Genomic DNA, 21,242 nt, shown 5'->3' with positions numbered 1-21,242 from the left:
GAGTAGGCGTTAGCCAGGTGGGAGCCAGGGAAAGGGAAGGACCCCAGGGAAATCAGAGCCCTGGACAGAGGTTGACCTCTGTTAATATCCCAGCGGCCTGGCGGCAATGGCACTGGCTATAGAGAGAAGGCCCCTCAGATTCAAATCTAAGCTCTGCCACTTACTATCTGGGGGACCTTGAACCAACTGCTCAGTCCTTCTGAGCCTCAGTTTCCTCACCTATAAAATAAGGCTAATTACATCTACCTCAGATGCTATTCTGAGGGCTAAATGAGACAGAGCTGGTCAACTCCCAAAACAAGGGTTTAATAAGTGTTATTTCCCTATCCGGTAACTCCTCCGAGGAGCAGTGAAATATTTTCACCCACTAACTTTGGAGGGAAAGTGTTTTACCTCACAGACGGTCCTAAATTAAAAGAACAGGAAGTGCTTTACTCAGAAACCACATTTGCCAGCTTCAATGAGTGAATGAGTGTCTTCACCGAAACTGCAGGGGGCACGACGCTCTCTGAGCCTGTTGAAGATTACATAACTCTGAAACTGTCAGCACAGAGCTGAATTCCCCTCTTAGACGTTTTCATGTGTCCTCCTCTCACAGAAAACAGTGGAAATTCAAATTGGTTCAAAAAGATGCTAACCCACCAAAAATTCCTAGTTCACAAGAAATCACAGTAAAATGCCTATAAGTAAAATTCATAGTAGCTTTGAGACCATTTCAAAATTGATTGATTTAAGAGATCCAAGAATCTTAGAAACTTTAGAAAACATCACACTGCCCATTTTGACGACATCGGCCAAGGCCCAGGTAACATCGGATCCTATTTGTTTAGAAATATCCGCCTTTCTCACCCTCAGGAGTTCAGCATCAGGCCAAGAAAGCCAAAAGGTGACGTTCAGCCTCCTGGTCTTCCCGTCGACCTGGGGGAAAATTAAGAGACCGCCAGATCAGTGCCAGCTATGAGCCAAAAAGAAATGGTTTTCTCAGGAGCAATCCATTGTGGGTCTCAGAACACTTGGAAAATTGTCCCCTTCAGTAGTGCTCTCCACGGCTCTTCAAATTCTGAGAGTGGGACTTCTTTCAGGACAAAAGAGAATGAGAAAGGTTTGCCTCCATCTCCTCGGTGAGGAAAAGCCTGTCTCCAGACTAGATTATTCTGACCATGTCATCACCACCATTCTGGAAAGGATGCTGCCAAATGTTTAACATTATATGGGTTGCGCCTGATTTCTTGGGCTAACTGATCCCAGACTCACTCTTCAGTCACCCCCAGGGCTCCTTACTTGCATCCTGCCCAACTGTCTCTTCAACCTAAACAAAACAATGTTAGAAAAACGATGGGGAAGGGTCGTGGATCATACATTGTATTCTGAAGCCAAACAAGACTTGAGGTTGATCTGCTTGTTTCCATGGTCCGGGTGGCTGATCCCTCCTCTGTCAGGGACTATGGAAGGTAGTGAACAAGCCTGGGAAATTTTCCTCTCCTTCGTCTAAACAACCTACTGTCTAAGAGGGGTAAAAAATATCCCACCTGACCAGATAATCTATGTCTTTAGATGCCAGATTTAAAGTGGGGGAATATACATTACCAGGGGCATAAAATTTACATAATAACTGTCATCCTCTTCGGGACACCCCCACCACACTACAGCCAGTTCACTAATCCCTGGGAGAGAATCTCTAATCCATCATACCTAGAAATGTGCTTTTATTAGCACAAAATCCCTTAAAATACTTTATTCAGATTGCTATAAATCTGAGGATCAAGTCATCAAATTTCAGGTTGTCCTCATTCATAAAATGGTCTTGTAATACTTTAATTTTACGGAAGTAATATAAGAATAAATGAGAATATTCTGTATAACATTTCCATCTACTCAGATATATTTTTCCCTAAGATATGGTTTTATGCCAAGCCTTGGTGAGAAAGTAGGCCTCTAAATCCACACTCCAATCTCCTGGGACATTTCTGCCTTGGGGCATCACAGTCGTACATGACTGACAGAACATAAATTGTTACACTGCTTTCATCACCCATCCTATCCACCTCCTCCATCAGCATCCTAGTCCTTCCTGGGCCTTAAGGCAAACAGACATGATTCATAGTCATTACTGAACTATAAAAACATCCCAGATTTTGTTACCCCAAAAAACTGCCCCCCAATATTTTGCCCCCAAACAAATATGATTACCCAAATATCAGAAAGTGACTCCAAAGGAAAGAATTTGAATATGGGGGTGGGGGGAGGGGAAGCTTAGCATTTAAGATACTTTTTCATACTAAATATCAAATAATAAAAATATACCTCTGTTTGAAGAGTCAAGTCATACAAATACGTAAAGGCAAATCAATTGTTTCCAGTTGTGATCAGCGATAATCGCCCAAGTACGTGAGAGCATGAGAGAGACGATCAGTTTCCTTTTGAGGTTACATGATAAGCAGAGCAGCTAAGCAGCCTTTTTCTCTAAGAACTCGTGGCCAGAGGAGGCCAGCCCCGCTCCCCGGCCCCCTTTATAGGGTTCGTGCGTGCTCTAGAGGGTGGGGGCGGGGAGAGCTGGGGACCCGTTTCTAAAACACAGTAGACGGTCAGACTCTGGTTGGAACCGGGGTGCGTGGGCACAGAGGAGGCGGGAGGGGCAGCAAGGACGAGGTTCTGGATTTTTTTCTGCACTCTGGAAATTCCCAGGCCGAAAAGGTACCAACTCGAGTCCGGACATTCCCCGCGAGGGCTGGCTCCAAGACACGGACTGGAGCCGCGCACAGGAGTCAGCAGCCCATCTACAGACGTTTTTCTTAGGGATGCCTTTTGAAAATGTCTCCCTGAGTCCACTGCCGGGCATTACGGTTGCCTCCTCATTAGATTCACCTTCTTCTCCTTTCGCCTTTTCTGTAAGGCCCCTAAAAGTGCGCGCGGGGGCGTGGGGGAGGGGGCAGGTACTTTCTACAACACAGCTTTTTAAACGTGGCAATCGAAAGGAAGGATCGCTGTCTCGCGCCTTTACTGACAAATCAAAGGACCAGGAATCTGTGACATAAAAAGCAGCGGTCCTACAACGTGAAGATCACGTAATTTTCATGGGGGAGGGGGAGAAGGGGCGAACTTAACAGAATGAATGATCCATTGCACGACAATGAAAGGATTTCTCCTATGACATTTAGTTTCACTGTGGCTTCTATTTTGGGACACTTGCTCCTGTCGTCTCTGTACTGCTGCCTTTTCTCCCTCAGGCAGTGTTAGAATCCAGCTTTACAATAAAGACCAGAAATGTCTGGCTTTCCTACAGGAATGGGCATCTAGAGCCAAACATCAGGTCCTTAAAACTTCAAAACAACAGAAGGTCCTTCTCAAAGAAGCCTGACTTCCTCTCATTTAATGCAGAATACTGAAAAGCAAAACATGGCACACTTAAGGGCACACTTTTTAAAAACCTTAAAATGTAAGTGCACTTTCAAGAGACAGGTTAGACTGAAGCTGGTGAGGAGCGTTGTACCCTCCTACCTTCTGTATCTCAGAAACTTCTGCCCTCAACAACCCTCGCATCTACCGCCATCCCCCACACACCCAGGATTCCTAAGTGACCCTAGCACACAGGCGGGGACTGTGGTCTTTTTCACAGAGAAAACGAGCACCTTCGAGGGTCCAGCCTGTGGCCAAGTAAAGTTCCATGTGCTCCACTTGGGCGGCCCAGGTTTGCAGGCTTGGATCCCGCGCGCCAACCTACTCCTCTCATCAGCCCTGCTGTGGAGGTGTTCCACGTACAAAGTAGAGGAGGATTGGCACAGATGTTAGCTCAGGGCGAATCTTCCTCACAAAAAAAAGAGCACTCTCGAGATCACGTACTTACTGCACACTGAGTCGTCAGGCGCTCTAAGTGCACGAGACTCCACCGTAGGCATAGACTCCGGGGAGAATAATGCTTAACACAAGAGAATGAAGATACTTCAAGTGGAATTTCTGCCATAAGCAATTACTTAATGTTTAACAGCTGAATTCACCTGGACCTGCAAAGATAATCCTGAGCAGCTTTTTGGGGGGGCGGGGGGAGCTTGTTTCTGCTGTTTCCTTTGGGTGTTTATTTTCCTGTACCTCTCTTGGAAATTGCTGTTTCCTTCAATAGACCCACCAGAAACAGACTCACCTCTGGCATATTAACACATGGACAGGTACAGGCTTACCATATATATTCTTGTCAAGCACCCCAATGTATCATTCTGAAACTTAATACCGGGAGCCAGGAAGTGTCAGTCAATTGGTATTTAATAAAATGATGGTTGTTCAAAATAGTAAAATGGATCATATTGGAACACCAAAGGTCTGTTTTCTATCTGCTAAAGAAATGTTACTTTTAATAGGATAACTTCTATGAAATGTAATTTGCATAGAAGGACCTTATTATGGATTCTGTCTTTCACAAGTAGCATCAAATCAATCATTTGAGTTCTAGAATATGAGGAGATCCACTAAATGAAATTAATGCTGTTGTTCCAAAATAAAAATCCATATGCCAACCCAGGAAATTGTATATAAACCACTGTTATAATATCTTATTATAAACCTAAATGTCCAACCATAATGGCCAACTTATGTAAATAATGGTAACATCATTAGCTGAACTGTTAGGCAGATTTTTATAATTAAGTTATGAAAAAATACTTGTATGTTAAATAAAAAAAAACAGATATAAATTACATATTCCCTGTGATTATAGCTATGTGGTCAAAAAAACCGGGAAGAAAATATACTCAAGTGCCAATGCTCATTGCATTCAGATGACAGAATTATGGATTCTAGTCATAGATTTTCTTCCTCTAGATTTTCGTTTTTAAAAATTATGATGCCCTATATATTTACAATGGAAAATATATACTTAAAACAAACTATGTTATATGGCTGGCATGCTAATATTCACAACTATGTGGTACTGGCCTAAAATAAACTTTTCAGAAGAAATTAAAATATTGTATCTAGTTGTCTAAATCTGAGATAGATTTAGGTAATATTCCAAACTCCACACTTAGGCATTTTTTTAAAACTTCCACACCAGACAGTAGAAAGACAAATAAGAAGAGGGACAGAAGTGAATGAGAATACTTCAAGAAACTATGTCATCAAATCTTTAGGACCTTATGTCACTAAATCAAAAAATAAAAAGTGGACAGGGTTACAAGAAATCATTTGCACAAACAAGTAGAATTACTCCAAAGCCCTGGAGAGGAAGTGGAAATTGAAATTCCCCTGGGAAGATGATGACTCAGCCTCCTCTGGCAATGCTTTAGAAAATGCTCAGAAGTTCTTTCATGAAAAAGAAAACCTCTCTTTACAAAAGTCAACAAGTTGTAGCTGAAAAGGACTATGGACTCTCACCCACCTTAGTTCAAATCCAAACTCGAGTTCCTTGTCTATAAAATGGAGCTAATGTTACCTGTGCTATTAGATCATGACAGAATTAAACGTGATGGGGAAAGCCCCTGAAACAATAGAGAAGCAGTATTATTTCTTTAGTTCTATCTTTTCTCTCCCCTTAGTGTCTCTTCAAGTGTAGAATCCCACCATTCCAGCAGAAGCACCCAAATTCTTCGACTCATTCTTCTAAAGAGTACATTTTTTCATCTTTAAGCATCTATCTTCTCTCTAAAGCCTCCCCAGTTTCTGCACATGTCCATTTTGGGATAAGAAGACTAGACTGTAACTGTGGCTCAAAAAGAAAAGAGTACTTACTAAATGGCCCCAATTAACTTAAACTCATTTAAAATTAATAAGATAAAGATAGTCAAGTAAAATTGATAATTCAGTTATTTTAAGATAGCCAGTAGGAATAGCAGCTTTTTACTTCCAAGCATGAGAAAATGTGTGCCTTATGCCCAAATCAAGAAATACCTGCCCTAGATTTCAATATCTAACTTTAATTTCCAATTAAATTGTAATGACTAATTTTAGTATGCAATTCAAAATAACCGAAAAAGAAACACTTGAAACTGATGGAAATAATTTCCACAACTTTATAACAAACAATAGCATTCTTTACATAAAAGTCAATTCTTAAAACCCTCAAACTTCAGAACACAAAAATAGATTTCCCTTTATTGATTTCCCCCTTCCAGTTCCAAAAGTGGTTATTTTAGAATAAGGATTCATCACGTAAAGTTTAGCTGAATCAAATAAATAATAATCACCCGGTGCAAATGTCAATTCAATGCACAGATTTTACATGTACTTCTTTCACATTTCCCTTTTGCTTCTTTTCCAGACAAACACAGAACTGTGTAAATATTCTCACTATAAAATTCTGACCAAGGACACTGGCCTTTTCAAGTAATTCAGAAAAAGCGGGTCATCAAGAGAAACTCCCGAGACTCAGAGTCTTCAGTGTGGTACAGGAGCCACTGACTATGAGCCTCGTTAGTTCACCCCGAGAAGGTGGACCGACTGTGCTACTCATGCAGATGTGCACAATTTCCTCTACCAGATAACCTACCAACTCTCCACTGCCAGTCAAACATGTCCCTTCCAGTTGGGTCAGAACATTTCTCGCACTTTTTAGCCCGGTGATTTCCCCTCCAGGAGAAGCTAGTTCGAACACACTCCCTAGCATCTTTGGTACAAGGGCATTACAGTGCAGATGCTGTTAATAATAGTTCTCCTATGGCTGAGTCAAGATTGGAAAAAATCCTATAGGTAGATATAAACGTAATCTGCATTTTCTAAGCTCCTTACAAGTAATTAAAGTCCACCTCTTTTTGAAATTTTGTACATATCAATGGCAGCCATCTCTCCATGGGGCCACTCATAAACTTTCTGTAATGCAGGTGGTAGAGGTCACTGAATGTGATTCCACCAGTCTCCTCAGGCAGGCTAGGTCTCCAAGGGGCACACAAAGGACAAGAACATGTCCAGTTGGTTCTTCACAATAACTTCATCTGGATGTAGCTTGTGGGGTAGATAATGGGCCAGCGTCATCTCCCAGGCATCAACAAGATATACTCCAACCCCTGAGAACATCTTCCGAAGGATGGTATCCAGCTGAAAGTTGTACCAGTCGCTGTTGAAAAGGCTCACCTCAGGCCCCAGCTCTTGGGCGTTGGCTGTCCGGATGACTACCACAGTCTTAGGGCTTCGATCCAGGAGCTGGACCACTGCTCGACGGATGTTCCTGAGCCGCCGGATATACACTTCCAAGGGGAAGGTGCTGAAATGAGACCATACAGCTATGGCCACCACCGTGTTCTTCCCTCCCACGATGCCATTCAGCTCATTCGCCACATAACGGAGCTCATTGCTAAAGACGGTAGTGAAGCGGATGGGGGGACCGTGGCAGCGGTATCTGAGCAGGATGCTGTGCTTCTGGTCCACTGCAAGGAAGGGCCCCACGTTCTTGGGACTACCCAAGTTAAACTCCACCAAATCTGAAACGAGGAAAACTCAATTCATAAAATTGTTCAAACCAAGCACATATATTTTGATTATTCTTAGTGGCTTCAAAGAACAGTTTTTAAAACAAAAGTACAACAGAAAGGTACAATACAAAATGTACAGGGAACACCTACATTCCTTCCTCCTGGCCCCCTGGCCTGCATTGGCCCTAATTCTAACGTTTATTATTTAAATCACTCCATAAACATGACACTACAAGTAATACCATCAGTGATAGATTCTATACCAATGTCAATACCTCAGAAGCAAATCATCTGTTTACCTCTACTAGGCCAAGAAATCTTCCTGTTTGCACTGACTGTTGAATATCTAGAAATCAACTTGGCATTTACACATTATTGTTCTAACAGATAAATATTATTTCTTCCAGGACAAGGGCTATAACTTTAGCTTAAATTTTATGAGCACATAATAGTAACCAAAACCTCTTTTTGCAATAAGTGAAAGAAAGGAGCAACCCTGTTTCTTTGACTTTGAATTGGATGGGAAATCATGCTCCAGCCTGAGAACTTCCATCTCTGTCCTAAGAACACAGACAGCAGAACAAGTGAGAATCCCTTCGCTCCCTCCGCTTTATCTAGGATGTGTTTCAAAGTCCAGCTCCTCCAAGATCTTCTGAAGATCCCCCAGGAATCAGTGATTATTTTCCCTTGTAACTCCCAAAAGACTGTCTGTACATTCATCACTTGACACATGCCCCATGAGGAAACAGGGTCTGTCTCATACCCCAAAATATTCTCATAAGTGCCTTACAGACAAATGACTAAGGAACTTTTGGCAACCCAATCCAACTAACATTTCCTAAGCCCCCATTTGGTGCCAGCCACTATCGTGCTATAAGCCAGCAATGCTCAGAGGGATAAGTCATGGTCCTCAATCTCAAGGGGTTTACCGTCAGTTCTAAAGAAGTAGCCTCAAAATATGACTGTCTTATACTGTGCTTAAATGTTAAAAGTAAGGTTTCGCTTTTTCCTCTGTGCAGTCCCAGGCTCCTCATCTAGACATTCCTACCTAATTCATTACTCCTTAGCATTTGGCCCCACGTAAATGGAATAGAAGCTCAAGCAACTCTTCTTTCTTTTGATTAAGATCAAGCACCAACATAAGGCTTTATCAGGTGAAAATCTTTCTGCACAGGGTAGGTGGAAAACGATCAAGACACTGAATGTGAACATTACTGTCAAGCCACATCATCATAACTTAAGAATCAGGCCGTTATAGACCCCTGGAGGGCCTTCCCGGTCAGCGTCAAACTGTGCTTTGCATCACACCACACAAATTATTTCCCTTCTCCTAACTTTTAATTTATGCTCTATCAACTAAAACTGAGCTATGTCTCTTTCAAGAAAAAAAAAGCAAAACAAAAACTGGAATTAACTTTCTAATTTTGGGGGTCATATCTACTTCCTCCTTTCCTCCTAAAAATTAAATTTGAAACTAAGTTGCTGTAATAAATCAGAGAGAAAAAAGAAAAACATCACAAACAACAACTCACAACAAACCATAGGAATTTGCTTTATGAATAGCCCTGCGCATATACAGCCATCAAAAACAGTTTCCACAGAACTATTTGTCAGCTCCTTAAATTGTAAGCAGGGTCCTTAGTCCTGTTGCCTGGAGTCTACCCATCCTCACCCCATCCACACCTCTTCCAGGAAGAGGAAAAGGCCCACTGTGAATAAGGGATGGCCCTCCAATGAGTGGGATTTTATTCCAAGTCTGGAGGGCAGCCCCAGAGCCCAACAGTGATATCAAGAATCTAAGAATGCTGGAGCATACCCAGCTTCTCCCAGTAGGAGCCAGCTCCATCCCAGGTCACACCAGTGGACTGCCCAACGGATGAAATCCAAGGATGGCTCTGCTGCATGGATGCACTAACATGACCACAGTCAGTTTGGCTGCTTCCTTCCAGTTAAGTCTATTATAACCTTGGAGTTGAACCAAAGAAAACTAGGAGAAAAACAACTGGAAACGTCCACCTCTATTTTACAGCCCAGAATATGAGAAGTGAAAGGCACCCGTGAGGTGATAATTGTCCAGCTGCCTCATCTCTCACACGGAGAAATGAAGCCCTGAGAGGTAAACGTCCAGGGTCACACAGCTAACCAGTGCAATGAACTTCAATGAGAACCCAGTGCTTCCAACAGCACATCACAACCCCACTGCTGATGAGAAACTGTCACACATCTCCAGGGTTAGGACACTCTTCAGTCCTACAGAGAAGTAACTGCTTGATGGTCTGACGTCTTTCTTCAGGCCCCGGAGTGAGCCTGCTTGTTTCAAAGCTGATTTTGTACATGTGGGAAAGAGTTATGAAACAAAAAGCAAAGCACCAACCTGGAACAAACGTAGTAAGGTATTCAAACCACTGCCTGATTGTCGAGTCACCAAATAAATACACCACTTTTCTCTGTAAGCATTCTGTAATGTTGTCAGGGTCATTAAACTGGCGCATCTTAAACTTTCTGGGCATCCACTGATCTTTGTAATAATACCCAGAAGGAAAAGTTCCTGAGCCTTGGGATAGTTCGAGGTTGTTAGTTTCTGAAAAGAAAAAGGAAAAAATAAGATATTCTGAAATTCTCCTCTAATAAACCATACATGGAAAATGTTCTAAGAAACACAATTATGCCCCTACATTTGTTAGCCTGCTGACATATGGGTCACATTTCCTGCTGTCACATCTCAAAGAAATCCCAGACTTTCCCCTCTCTACAAAAGGTTCTCTTTTGCACAAAAATGGGAAGATCTGACCTGGGTATGAGGGTACTGGTGGACAGAAGGAGCAAAGGGGACTTTGAGCATTCCCTCTGATTATTCACATTTCTATCTAAGCCAAAAATAAAGGCAGGCAAAAACTGAGGAAATGTGTTGCTATAAGCATTGTCCAGCGTTATCCCAGGAGAAGAGTTTCTCATCCAAACACCTGTGAGGCAAGCAACAACTTAAATTCATATTTTACACATGCACGTGTGTATAATTTTACACATTACACATGTAGTAATATTAGTCCACTGCTTCTCCGCCCCTCACAAGGAGTTTTAACCCAGGGTTCCTACAATCAACTGTTAATTCAGAAAACCACCACTTAATTCAGAGACAGGCCAATAACATACAGTCTCAAGGATTAGTCCCCACAACACAAAAGGCTCAGGAGGTCTTTACACACAAAGGACAATATTAAAATGCATCAGTAGTGTGTACTCATGGCTGTAGCCTAGCTACACACCATCGCACAGCGCCAGGACACCTTTCAGAGGGAGAGTCAACATCCTTCTGCCCTAATACCTCCCCTGGAAAATACCACTGTGGAACCAACAAGCTCACATGCTTCAAAACAGACAGGGAGAGCTAATATTTCCTGCAAGTTCACTTTGCACCAGACACTGTTCTGAGCAATTAAACCTATTATCTCGTATGATGCTCATGATAACCCTTTAAGGTAGGTCCTATTATTATCCCTACCTTTCAGAACAGGGAAGCAACCTGACCTGGGCCCCAGAGACAGCATGTGGCAAAGCCAGGACCCGACCCAAGCCGGTGAGCCCTAAAGCCCGTGCTCTTAATCACTGTGCCACGTCGCCTCTCAAAAACATGTCTGTCTATGCCAGCCATTTTCTTTTTGGCTTTTGTCCTGAAGGTGTACACTTACTCATTTCTAACACTTACTCAAATGTACGGTCTTCAAAAAAACCACTAATCATTTTATATCACTTTCTTACACATCCCAAGGTTCGAACCTTGATCATTATCCAGTAATTCTACAGTCTCACCCATTAAATACAATTCGAAATCCAAAAGGTTATACGACTCAGAAATTTAAATGAGTCCCCTATTTGTGACTATTTTCAGCTTATTTAACTTCTTGATATTATCCATATTATTCAAAATTATTCTGGTTTTATTCCCTTCAAAGAAGATGCCCTATTTGACAGTGCAGATTTAATCTTTTTTCTTAGGCATCTAATTCTTTGCAGGTTCAGGGCCAAAACTGTAAAGTAAACAGCATTTTTAAAAGCTTTATTTGGCAAATGTGATTACCAAAGGAAAAATGGGCGGTAAGGTAAATATTGATTTGGTTTATTCAAAAACAATTTCTCGGGGCCAGCCCTGTGGCCAAGTGGTTAAGTTCACGCATTCCACTTCGGAAGCCCAGGGTTTGACTGGTTTGGATCCTGGGCATGGACATGGCACCGCTCATCAGGCCATGCTGAGGCGGCGTCCCATATGCCACAACTAGAAGGACCCACAACTAAAATATACAACTATGTACTGGGGGGATTTGGGGAGAAAAAGCAGAAAAAAAATAAAAACCAATAGTTAAAAAAAAAAATTTCTCAACACGTTACCGAGTGTGGCTTCACCATGGTACTACACCTCGCATGGAGCTCACGCACCACAGCAGCACGGCAAGGATGCACAGGCCGAGGGCTCCCGGCCAGAGGCCTATGGCCCGGAGAAAACATTTACTAAGACAGCAATTTACAGTGATTTTGAAGTTTCCAGTTTTACTGTCTATTCTGAGTGAAATATGTTATAAAGAAAAGTGTACATCAACAGGAAACAATTACCATTTCCATTCAAATGTTAATTAGATTTACTGCCAGAGTTAACTCAAGCAAAGCAGATCAATGACTGAACCTGACATTAATCTTTAAACAGGCAGCACTGGATAACAGATGGGACCTTTGCAGTGAAATGCATGAGCCTACACTGCCCTCTTAGGGTCGGCTGGGACCAACACACTTCCTGACTAATAGGATTTTAAGCAGGCTGAAGCTGTTCAAAAAGTCAGCCTTTCTGGGAACTCAGATGCATTTTCATGTAAGATAACTGAGATATGAAAGCCTCTGAAATCGATAATACAACCCCTAATGTACTATACATGTGGAATAAAAATAATTAAAAAACAGAAATGTGTTATTCCTCAACTTTCTGGTTATCCTGAATATTTATGGTGAGGGAAGAACTGTACAGGCAGGTGGCTGGAGAGGCAGCTATGAAGGTATTGATGCGAACTCAGATGGGAGAGTTTTCACTACTTGCAAGTAAGGTCCCTGCTTCTCTTTAAAGCCCACGGCTTACATTTTCCTCCAAAGGGCATCATCCCATGTCATTAATTAGCCATAATGAGGGCCATTTGGGCCACAAATGGGACTAAATGAGAAAAAGGCAGAGAGATAAATTTCCCTAAACTCTTTAGAAAGAGCTGGACGAGGGGGACACAGTGTGAATTAGGGGTGGGAGAGGTGTGTGTGCACAGGTCCCTTAATTTTGAAGCATGGAACTATCAGTAGATGTAAGAACAGAAAAGGAGGCCAAAGGAGAGTGCGTGGTTCCTGAAGGGACAGACAGACAAGAAAGAGAAGAAATGGAGTCAAACAATCCCCTGACCAAGGGACAGGAGCAGAGGAAAGCCCGCTAGCGAGGGAGATAAGGAGGGAGGAGAGCACGCCCAGCTGTGTGGCACACCCTGTCCAGCGCTGGCCACAGGAGCAGGCCCAGCTACACAGTGCTACAGTGGCTTGAGTCTACCCTGAATTCCCCCCACCGAAACCTTGCAAATTTAGTTTTTTCTTTATATTTTAGTCCCCTAAAAGCTAAGCATTTTACAGAGGAAAGCTAAAAATGCATAGGTAGGAATACATGTAGATTCAGAGAATGTTAGAAGGGAACTCAGAATAGCTAGTCCAAGTATCTTTTAAAGGTGAAGAAAGCAAGTCAGAGTGACGGGCCAAAGTTTCTCACACAGTTGTAAAGACAGGTAGTGGTAGAGACAGCACTCAGTACAAAGATCACACTTCTCATTGTTATGGCTGTGGGAGTGGGCTTCCTTCCCCAAATGACATCAGTCAGTGGATTTTATATGTAGGCTATGAGCCCTTTGATTTTCAAAGTTAACTGGGCCTGGACCTTGATTTCATTATCTATAAAATTACTAGCTATTTAGAAGGGTTGCTGTGAAAATTCAACGCTGTAATAGAGTGAAAGCACATTTTTAATAGTAAAGGGCTATACTGGAGTGCTGGAAATATTCTTTATGTTCTAAACATTCTATATCTTGATCTGGGTGGTAGTTAATATTTGTTTTCTATTGCTGTGTAACCAATCACCACAATAAATGGCTTAAAAACAGGGGGCATTTATTTCTTATCCACAGTTCTGTCGGTCGGGAGTCTGGGGCACGGCGTAGCAGGTTCTCTGCTCAGGTCTCACAGGTTGAAATCAGGATGTCAGCAGGGCTGTGTCCCTTTCTGAAGGCTCTGGAGAAGAATCTCCTTGAAGCTCATTCCAATCGTTGGCCAAATCCCATTCCTTGTGGTTGTAAGGGTGAGTCTCTCATTTCCTTGCTGGCTGTCAGCCAGGGAACGCCCTTCAGCTCCTAGAAGCCACCTCCATTCCTCACCATGTGGCCTTCATCTCTAAAGCCAGCGATGAGAATCTCCCTCACATGGAATCCTCACACTTTCAATCTCTTTCTTCCAGAAGAACCTGGTTCCTGTTAAGGGCTTATCTGATTAGCTCAGATCTAGCCAGGATAACCTCTTTTTTTTCAAAGTCAACTGTGTCATATAACACAATTGAAGGGAAGGGATTGTACAAAGTCATGGATACTGGGAGTCATCTTAGAATTCAGCGTACCACAAGTTACAAAGATACATAACAAACGTAAAACTCCATTGAACTTTCTGCTTATGATCTGTGTGCACTCTTGTATATAAGATGTATTTCAATAGATAAAGAAAAACAGTAAAGAACTATAAAGATGTTAATATTATTCTATTGCTCTTAGATCTAGTCCTATCCTAAACTCTCAGTGAGCTCCCCAAAAAATATGAGTTCTGGTTTGGTTACTGTTGGAGTTAGAAGCCATCAAGGTCCCTGAGCCATTAAGGTATGATGGTCTGGGGACCACAAGATGGGTGCTTATGAAAATTCAGCAGTAATTCTGACACCGGGAAAATCTGTCAGAAACCAGACACTGCCGTTGATAAGGTGGTCTCGCCTAATTAAAAGCTGTTTCTTTGCTTTTGACTGGAATTACACCCATGCATGGGGGTAGCACTGGCAATCTCAAGCAATCCCCCAGACTCTAAATATGTATCTTAGAATAATTTTACCTTGCAGGAAAATCAATTAATACATAAATAACAAAATTTCATAGCGGAAAAAAAGCCTTCAAAATACAGGATTCACAAGTGAAACAATAAAAGTGGAAAGACTACGAACCCTTCCAAGGCAGGGCAAAGAAGGTACACGATAGGCCTGAAATATCTTGTGATGCCAGAAAGTAAGGAAGTACTTAAAAAAAACAACAACAACAAAGGATGAGAGCACGTCGCATGTCAAAAGGACACAGAAGCCAAACTGAAAAAGTTCCCAATTGCCAAAACTGGAACAAGCTGAACAACAGAATGGAATAAATAATCATGAATTAATAGTGAAGTAATTAAACAAATGGGAAAGAAGGGACAACTCCTCACAGAAAAATTCCAACTAATAAATGTCTCAAGAATGAGATAATAACAAGTCACTAGAACACCACAGAAATCACTGCTGCAGGCAAGATCTACTATGAATGCTAAAATTAGTGCATGAAAGTTTAAGCAGAAACAGAATGTTTACAGTCTGTTTTAGTTTCCTGTGGCTGCTGTAACAAATTACCACAAATTCAGTGACTTAAAACAACACAGATTTATCCTCTTACAGTTCCGGAGGCCACAAGTGCAAAATCAGTATCACTGGGCCAAAACCAAGGTGTCGGCAGAGCCGTGCTCTCTGGAGGGTCTGGGGAAGTTTGTTCCCTTGCCTTCTCTGGAGCTGTATTCTTGGGCTCACGGCCCCTTTCTCCATTCCTAAAGGCAGCAGCACGGCATCTTCAAACCCCTCTCTGCTTCCATCTGCACACTGCCTCCTGTCTTCTGTCAGAAATCTCCCTCTGCCTCCCTCTTAGAAGGACAGGTGTGTTTGCATTTAGGGCCCATTTAGATAATCTCTCCCCATCTCAAGACCCTCCCCTTAATCACACATGCGGTTTCTGTTGCCATGTGAGGTAACATTCACGCCTTTAAGGGATTAGGATATGGATATCTTTGGGGGCCATTATACAGCCTGCCAGTCTCAAAGTCTCTCCCCACAATACTGAGTAAATGCAAACATAAAAAAAGTTAACAGTGGAGAGCGCTGGCAGACACCACTTTAATCAAGTGATCACGGTTAACATTGTTCTCAAGACATATCAACTCATGTACCCCTTAAAAGGACACAACATCATTTCTGTGCTATTCTTTCCAAAAACGCATGATTTCAATCTAATCATAAGAAAACCCTCAATTTAGAGGCATTCTAAAAAATATCTGACCAACGCTCTTCAAGAGTAGTAAGGTCATGGAAGATAACGAAAGACTGAGGAACTGCCACAGTGAAGACCAAGGAAACAGGGTGACTAAATGCAATGTAGGATCCAACACTGGCTTCTGGAACAGAAAAAAGTACATTAGCAGAAAAACTAAGAAATCCAAATAAACACTATAGTTTAGTTAATAATATTGCACTGATGTTAAATTCTTAGTTTTGACAAGTCTTCTGTGGTTACTTAAGATGTTGGCATAAGGGGCAGCTGGGTGAAGGCTATATGGGAACTCTACTATTTCTGCAACTCTAAGTCTAAAATTATCTGAAAACAGAAAATTTAAAAAGAGGATGGAAGGAAGGAAAGAAGGAACAAATGGAGGGAGGGAGGGAGGATTCGAGCCCTTCATTTAGGATCTTTGAGTGCCCCCTGCTGGTCACTATGGTGAACTTCAGTGAAGCTCTGCCAAACTGACTACTTTGATATCATATAGAGCAATTGTCCTCTTTTCTTTCCAGTTGTGCACCTGATCCAAGATGATTTTCTCAAAGCCTGGCTATTCCACTCCTACAGATTCGTGGTTGCTTTCTTCCTCTAAAACTCCATCAGAAGCCTCACTAGTTACTGAACCTGCCTTCTCCCTAAATAGAATAGTACATCACAAACCCGCAACCACTTGCAACTGAACCCCAAGAGCTGTCAGGTGCAAGTAAACTTTACTAAGCTCCTCCCTCTGACCATGCCCTGGACACCCAGGGACATCACACGGCAGGCAAGCCAGACAAGCAGGGCTGTGGGAGAGAAGGACAGACGCGGCCGTGGGCCAGGTCTCCTGAGGCGTCGGACACGAGGGAGTGTGCGGAGGGCAGTAGTACTGGGGGTGCCACGTCTACCAACAACTCGGCACAGGGTTGAGGGCCAGGCAGAGAAAAGATACGTAATTTCCGTTAATGATGTTTCACATATGTATCCTCTAAAATTAGTAACTCACTGGGTTCAAGTAAATCAAATAGAGCTCTTCATCAGGAAAAGACCAGGATTTCTTGTGGCACGTGATAGCGGAGACCAGTGACACAGACGGGTAATTCCTGCCTACATCTGGGCCACAGACAAATTCTAATTAGCCCACACAATATTTTAAAAGTTTTGAATTAAATGCCAATGTTTTGAAATCTGCAGACATCACATTTAGAAACTAAGATTTCTGCATTTTCATGGGGAAAAAAATCTACAGATGTCGCCAATTGGGTCTCCATTTCCACATGGCAACAATGCAGCAGGAACTGATGAGAGGCTGCCCCTTTAGATGGTCCTTGCTCTTCGGTTCCTTCCCCACCACTCACATAAGGTAGGCATACGCTGAGACCCACCCTGCTGGATTCACATGTGTTAAATACCTAGTCCCTGTGGCACTAGTGTTTGCAATATCTGCTGTGGCGGGATACTATATATGTGCTTTGAATTATATACATAAAAGGACCTGCCTGCCAGCTGCACTTGATCTTACCAAAAGGCTGAAAAGTGATTGCCTGCCATCCTCATAAGCCTCCTTAATAATGTTTATCCTTTCTTTCTAAAAGTTATTAATTATATCTACTTTGCAAAAACATAACACATACATTTACTCTTCTGAATTTCATTCTTTTACTTTTAAAAATATCCTCTACCAATGGATCAGAATCACCTGGGAAGTTTGTTAAAATACAGATTGCTGGGCCCACCCCACAGAGTTTCTGATTCCATAGTCTGAATTTACAATTCTAGCAAGTTCCCTGGTAAAGCTGATGCTGCTAGTCCAGAGACCACACTTTGAGAACAACAGCCTTTCACTAATCCAGTGCTTTTGATTTTAAAAATTTCCATGGGGGCCAGCCCAGTGGCGTAGTGGTTAACTTCACATGCTCTGCTTCAGTGGCCCGGGGCTCGCCAGTTTGGATCCCGGGCCTGGACCTACACACTGCTCATTAGCCATGCTGTGGTGGCATCCCACATGCAAAATGGAGGAAGACTGGTACAGATGTTAGCTGAGTGACAATCTTCATCAAGCAGAAAGAGGAAGACGGGCAAGACATGTTAGTTCAGGGCGAATCTTCTTCAGCCAAAAAAACAAAAAGTTTCCATGACAATTTTGCACACATTTCTTGAATATCTCTAGAGCAGTGATAGCCAACAGAACTTTCTGCAATGATGGATATATTCTTTATAAAATGCTGTCCAATGTGGTAGCCACTAGCCACATGTGGCTCTTGAGCATATGAGACTGAAGAATTGAATTTTTTATTTTATTTAATCTCATTAATTTAAATTTATAATAGCCACATGTGGGTAGATACCATATTGGACAGCACAGCTCTGAAGGCTCCTGAGGGAGGGAGGAAGAAGACAACTTTTACATGAGCATAAACAGCAAAACCCAAGATTATGCACATAAGATCTGATTTATGTTAATCAAACAGCTCTTTCAGTATTTTCAATTGTGCCCAGAAGTCACCATGGCAAATTAAAGGGAAAAAGAAGTTTTTGTAACATCAGTGAAACTACAGGGTCTCAACCCACTTAGCAAGAACCACTGTCAGTCCTGGAGCTCATTCCTGTTTACCTTTCGTCCTCCTGGGAATCACGGTCACCCAGTCAGGTCCACTGGAGTTGATCGGCACTTTGATATTGACACCACTTTAGGAGGAAGAAAAAGAGCACAAGCTTACATTCAGGAACATTTATTTTCCAATATGCATCTTTATTCACAAATAAAAAAATGGATATGACTTCACAGAGCCTGATTAAGAAGAAATATTCTTATAATGTTCATCAACACAGTTAATACTTAATAAACTAGGTCTCTTGTAATAAGCAGGTTATATGGATATATAAACTGAATAAGAATTACATAGGTTCCTATGTTTTCACTGCTTAGCCCTAAGAGTGCAAACTCCAGAATGACAAATCCTGGTTTGAATTACTTACTTCCCTTGGACTCAGAATGGCTCACACTGATGAAAGTGTCTATTTTGTCACTATTTGTTTTCAAGCTGCAAATCTACGCAGCATTGAGTCACAGCAGATTCCTGATGCCCTGCCAAGAAGGCAGATGTGTCCCCAGACACACACTCACGTGGTACTTTGTTCATCATGAGTATGGCTCCCTTACTAAAATGCACGCTCTTCAACAACATGGACTGTGTCCCACTCACCTTTTGTCTTCAGGACTTAGCACAGGCCCTTGACTAGAGTCCGTGCTTGGAAAATATCTGATGGAGGGCTGCATGAGAAAGCAGGGCAGAGTGGAGTCCAGGAGAAGATACAGAAAACTTAGAGTAACTGTTCCAGACACTGGGTCACAATAATTAGGCCTCTTACACTTAGACCAAAAACAAACAGACAAAAAATGCTAAGTTTCCAAACTCTTGATGTAGGAACTTGCAGTCATGATTTTTTGTTTCATCAAAAATCAATTCAAAAGAGATTTGTTCTTAACTAACTCTTAAGCTTCTATTATGTGCCAGGCACTGTCTTAGAAGCTAGTAAACAAAACATGCAGCACCTCCGTTTCTCAGAAGAGACATTCTCATGGGAAGGAAGGAAGGACAGGAGTTACATTAGAGGATATCCGGATTTCACAGCTTAAATCAGTGACACTTGAGAGAGAACAGGCGTTCTAAGAGAGCACAGATAAACTGCTTGCACAAGTTTAGCACTTTAAGGTAAAAATGAAAAGTTCACCTCTGCAATTTTCCTGTAAAAATGTTTAACCTCAATCTAGTTATGCAGGAATCATAAGGCAGCAAATCCAAATTAAAGGTCAGGACAGACATTGCTTTATTCTTCTGGATTCACAGGTGCTTCTTTGGTTTTAACGGTGGGATTTACTGTTAGCAATATTTTTAAATTTTACACTAACAATTCTCTAACCTTTCTCCCACTTTTTTCCACACGGAATTTCAGTAAATTACAAGCTACACTCCTCCTCTTTGCTAGGCCACTAAGTGGACTGACAACACAACTCTAAAAGGCTGTAACTGAGCAGTCTTCACACAGAGGCAAAAAGTGCACGGAAATGAAATAATCTGCTCCCAGTCATCAATAAATAGCGTGTCTGAGGTCTGAAGCCAGGATTCAAACTACAGCTAACGTCCTTTTGTCCTGAGCTGTGCAAAAAAGTCGGGGCAGCCTTCTTGAGAACGGTACAGTAAGTACCCTGAGGCATGCTCCCCCTGCCGGCCTTCTAAAGCATGGCAGGAGTCCGTCAAACGTGCACAGACTGTTTTGACCAAAAGTTGACTCCAGGAGAAGTGGAAATCCGAGGGTTTTATTTTAGAAGCTCCTATAGTCCACACACCCTATGGTAGGAATCTTCCCCCACCAAGTAATGAGTGGCCACAGAACAAAATTTTTTAAGGTGTTCTGATATACTCAGCAAAAATCCCTCTCTACCAGGGAATGTTTAAAAAGTACATATTTCATTAAAAAATAAAAAACATTTTTACATCCTTACAAATAATGGTACTTTTTGACCAGGTAGCTTTTCTAACTTTGTTTCTTAGGAATGTTGTTTTATTTCAGAACTACATGGACTGTTGAAGAAAACAGAAATTCTAATTCACACTGACTCCACACATTTGGCTCTGCACATTACTTCATGTATTGATCATTATGCTAAAAAGTTTTACATTTAGTTTCAAAAATAGGAATTTGTGCACAATGATGTAGTAATTTCAACAACTGTTAACTTAAAAAATGCAGTTTGCTATGGTGTTCCTGGTTTGCCATGCTTACCATTAAATCAGCAATATTGCCATAATTCATCTTTCCCCTGTCAATCAATTTTTATATGACTTTAATAACTGATAATATATCACTTAAAAATGTTTTAGGGCCGGCTCCAGTGGCCTAGTGGTTAAGTTTGGTGTGCTCTGCTTCTGTGGCCCAGGCTCAGTTCCTGGGTGCAGACCTACACCACTTGTCTGTCAGTGGCCATGTTGTGTCAGTGGCTCACATAGAAAAAGAGGAAGATCAGCAGTGGGTGTTAGCTCAGGAGAATCTTCCTCAGCAAAAACAGAAAAACAGTTTTAGTTTATTAGACATGAAGCTAAAACACCAACCTGACCACCAGCCCTCTAGCTGCCCTGTTCTTGGATGGTTCTTTCATCTGTGAATAAGTGACCCTGCTTATACAGCTACAGACATGCTATGTAGTTCTGAAGTAAAACATAGATAGGAGGGTAAAAAAACAAAAATTCAAGGGTAAAAGGTCTTTAATTTGAACTGGAACAAGTACTAAACTTCACTTTTAAAAAACAAATCACAAAATATAAATCTGTGTTTATTTTCTTATTGACCATCTCTCCTGAATGGGGCCAAGTTCAGAGAGAGAAGCAGCATATAACCAAAACCGGAAAGTCTCCTAAACAGGATAAGGACGGCGGAAAGCGACTCTTCCATCAACCGAGAATGGGAGCGC

The 21,242-nt window shown here is 41.9% G+C and overlaps 2 protein-coding genes across 8 annotated transcripts in view; both read right to left on the bottom strand.

Annotated features, from left to right (window-relative positions):
- NFKBIZ (NFKB inhibitor zeta) overlaps nt 1-2,721 on the bottom strand; it is a 29,714-nt gene extending 26,993 nt beyond the window's left edge. Inside the window, exons 1-2 of the mRNA XM_070508677.1 lie at nt 2,305-2,721; nt 850-918 (exon numbers count right to left, since the gene is read on the bottom strand). The gene's annotated coding sequence lies outside the window, so the exon portion shown is untranslated. The remainder of the gene's footprint in view (nt 1-849; nt 919-2,304) is intronic.
- A 1,519-nt stretch (nt 2,722-4,240) lies between these two features.
- The window catches only part of NXPE3 (neurexophilin and PC-esterase domain family member 3), a 47,357-nt gene continuing 30,355 nt past the window's right edge, over nt 4,241-21,242 (bottom strand). For 3 of the 7 annotated variants that reach the window (XM_070508679.1, XM_070508680.1, XM_070508681.1), the window contains 3 exons: nt 18,384-18,457; nt 9,769-9,975; nt 4,247-7,403 (listed from right to left, as the gene is read on the bottom strand). In XM_070508679.1, coding sequence (XP_070364780.1) covers nt 6,853-7,403; nt 9,769-9,975; nt 18,384-18,457 — 832 coding nt within the window. In that variant the 3' untranslated portion in view covers nt 4,247-6,852. Of the gene's footprint in view, nt 7,404-9,768; nt 9,976-18,383; nt 18,458-21,242 lie in introns of all 7 variants that reach the window. The other 4 variants (XM_070508682.1, XM_070508683.1, XM_070508684.1 and 1 more) reach the window with 2 other exon arrangements.

The sequence above is a fragment of the Equus asinus genome, chromosome 5 (genome assembly GCF_041296235.1).
Source record: "Equus asinus isolate D_3611 breed Donkey chromosome 5, EquAss-T2T_v2, whole genome shotgun sequence".
NCBI classification, from domain to species: Eukaryota; Metazoa; Chordata; class Mammalia; order Perissodactyla; family Equidae; genus Equus; species Equus asinus.
Note: the sequence above shows the minus strand (reverse complement) of the source record. Positions and strands in the feature narration are given on the sequence as shown.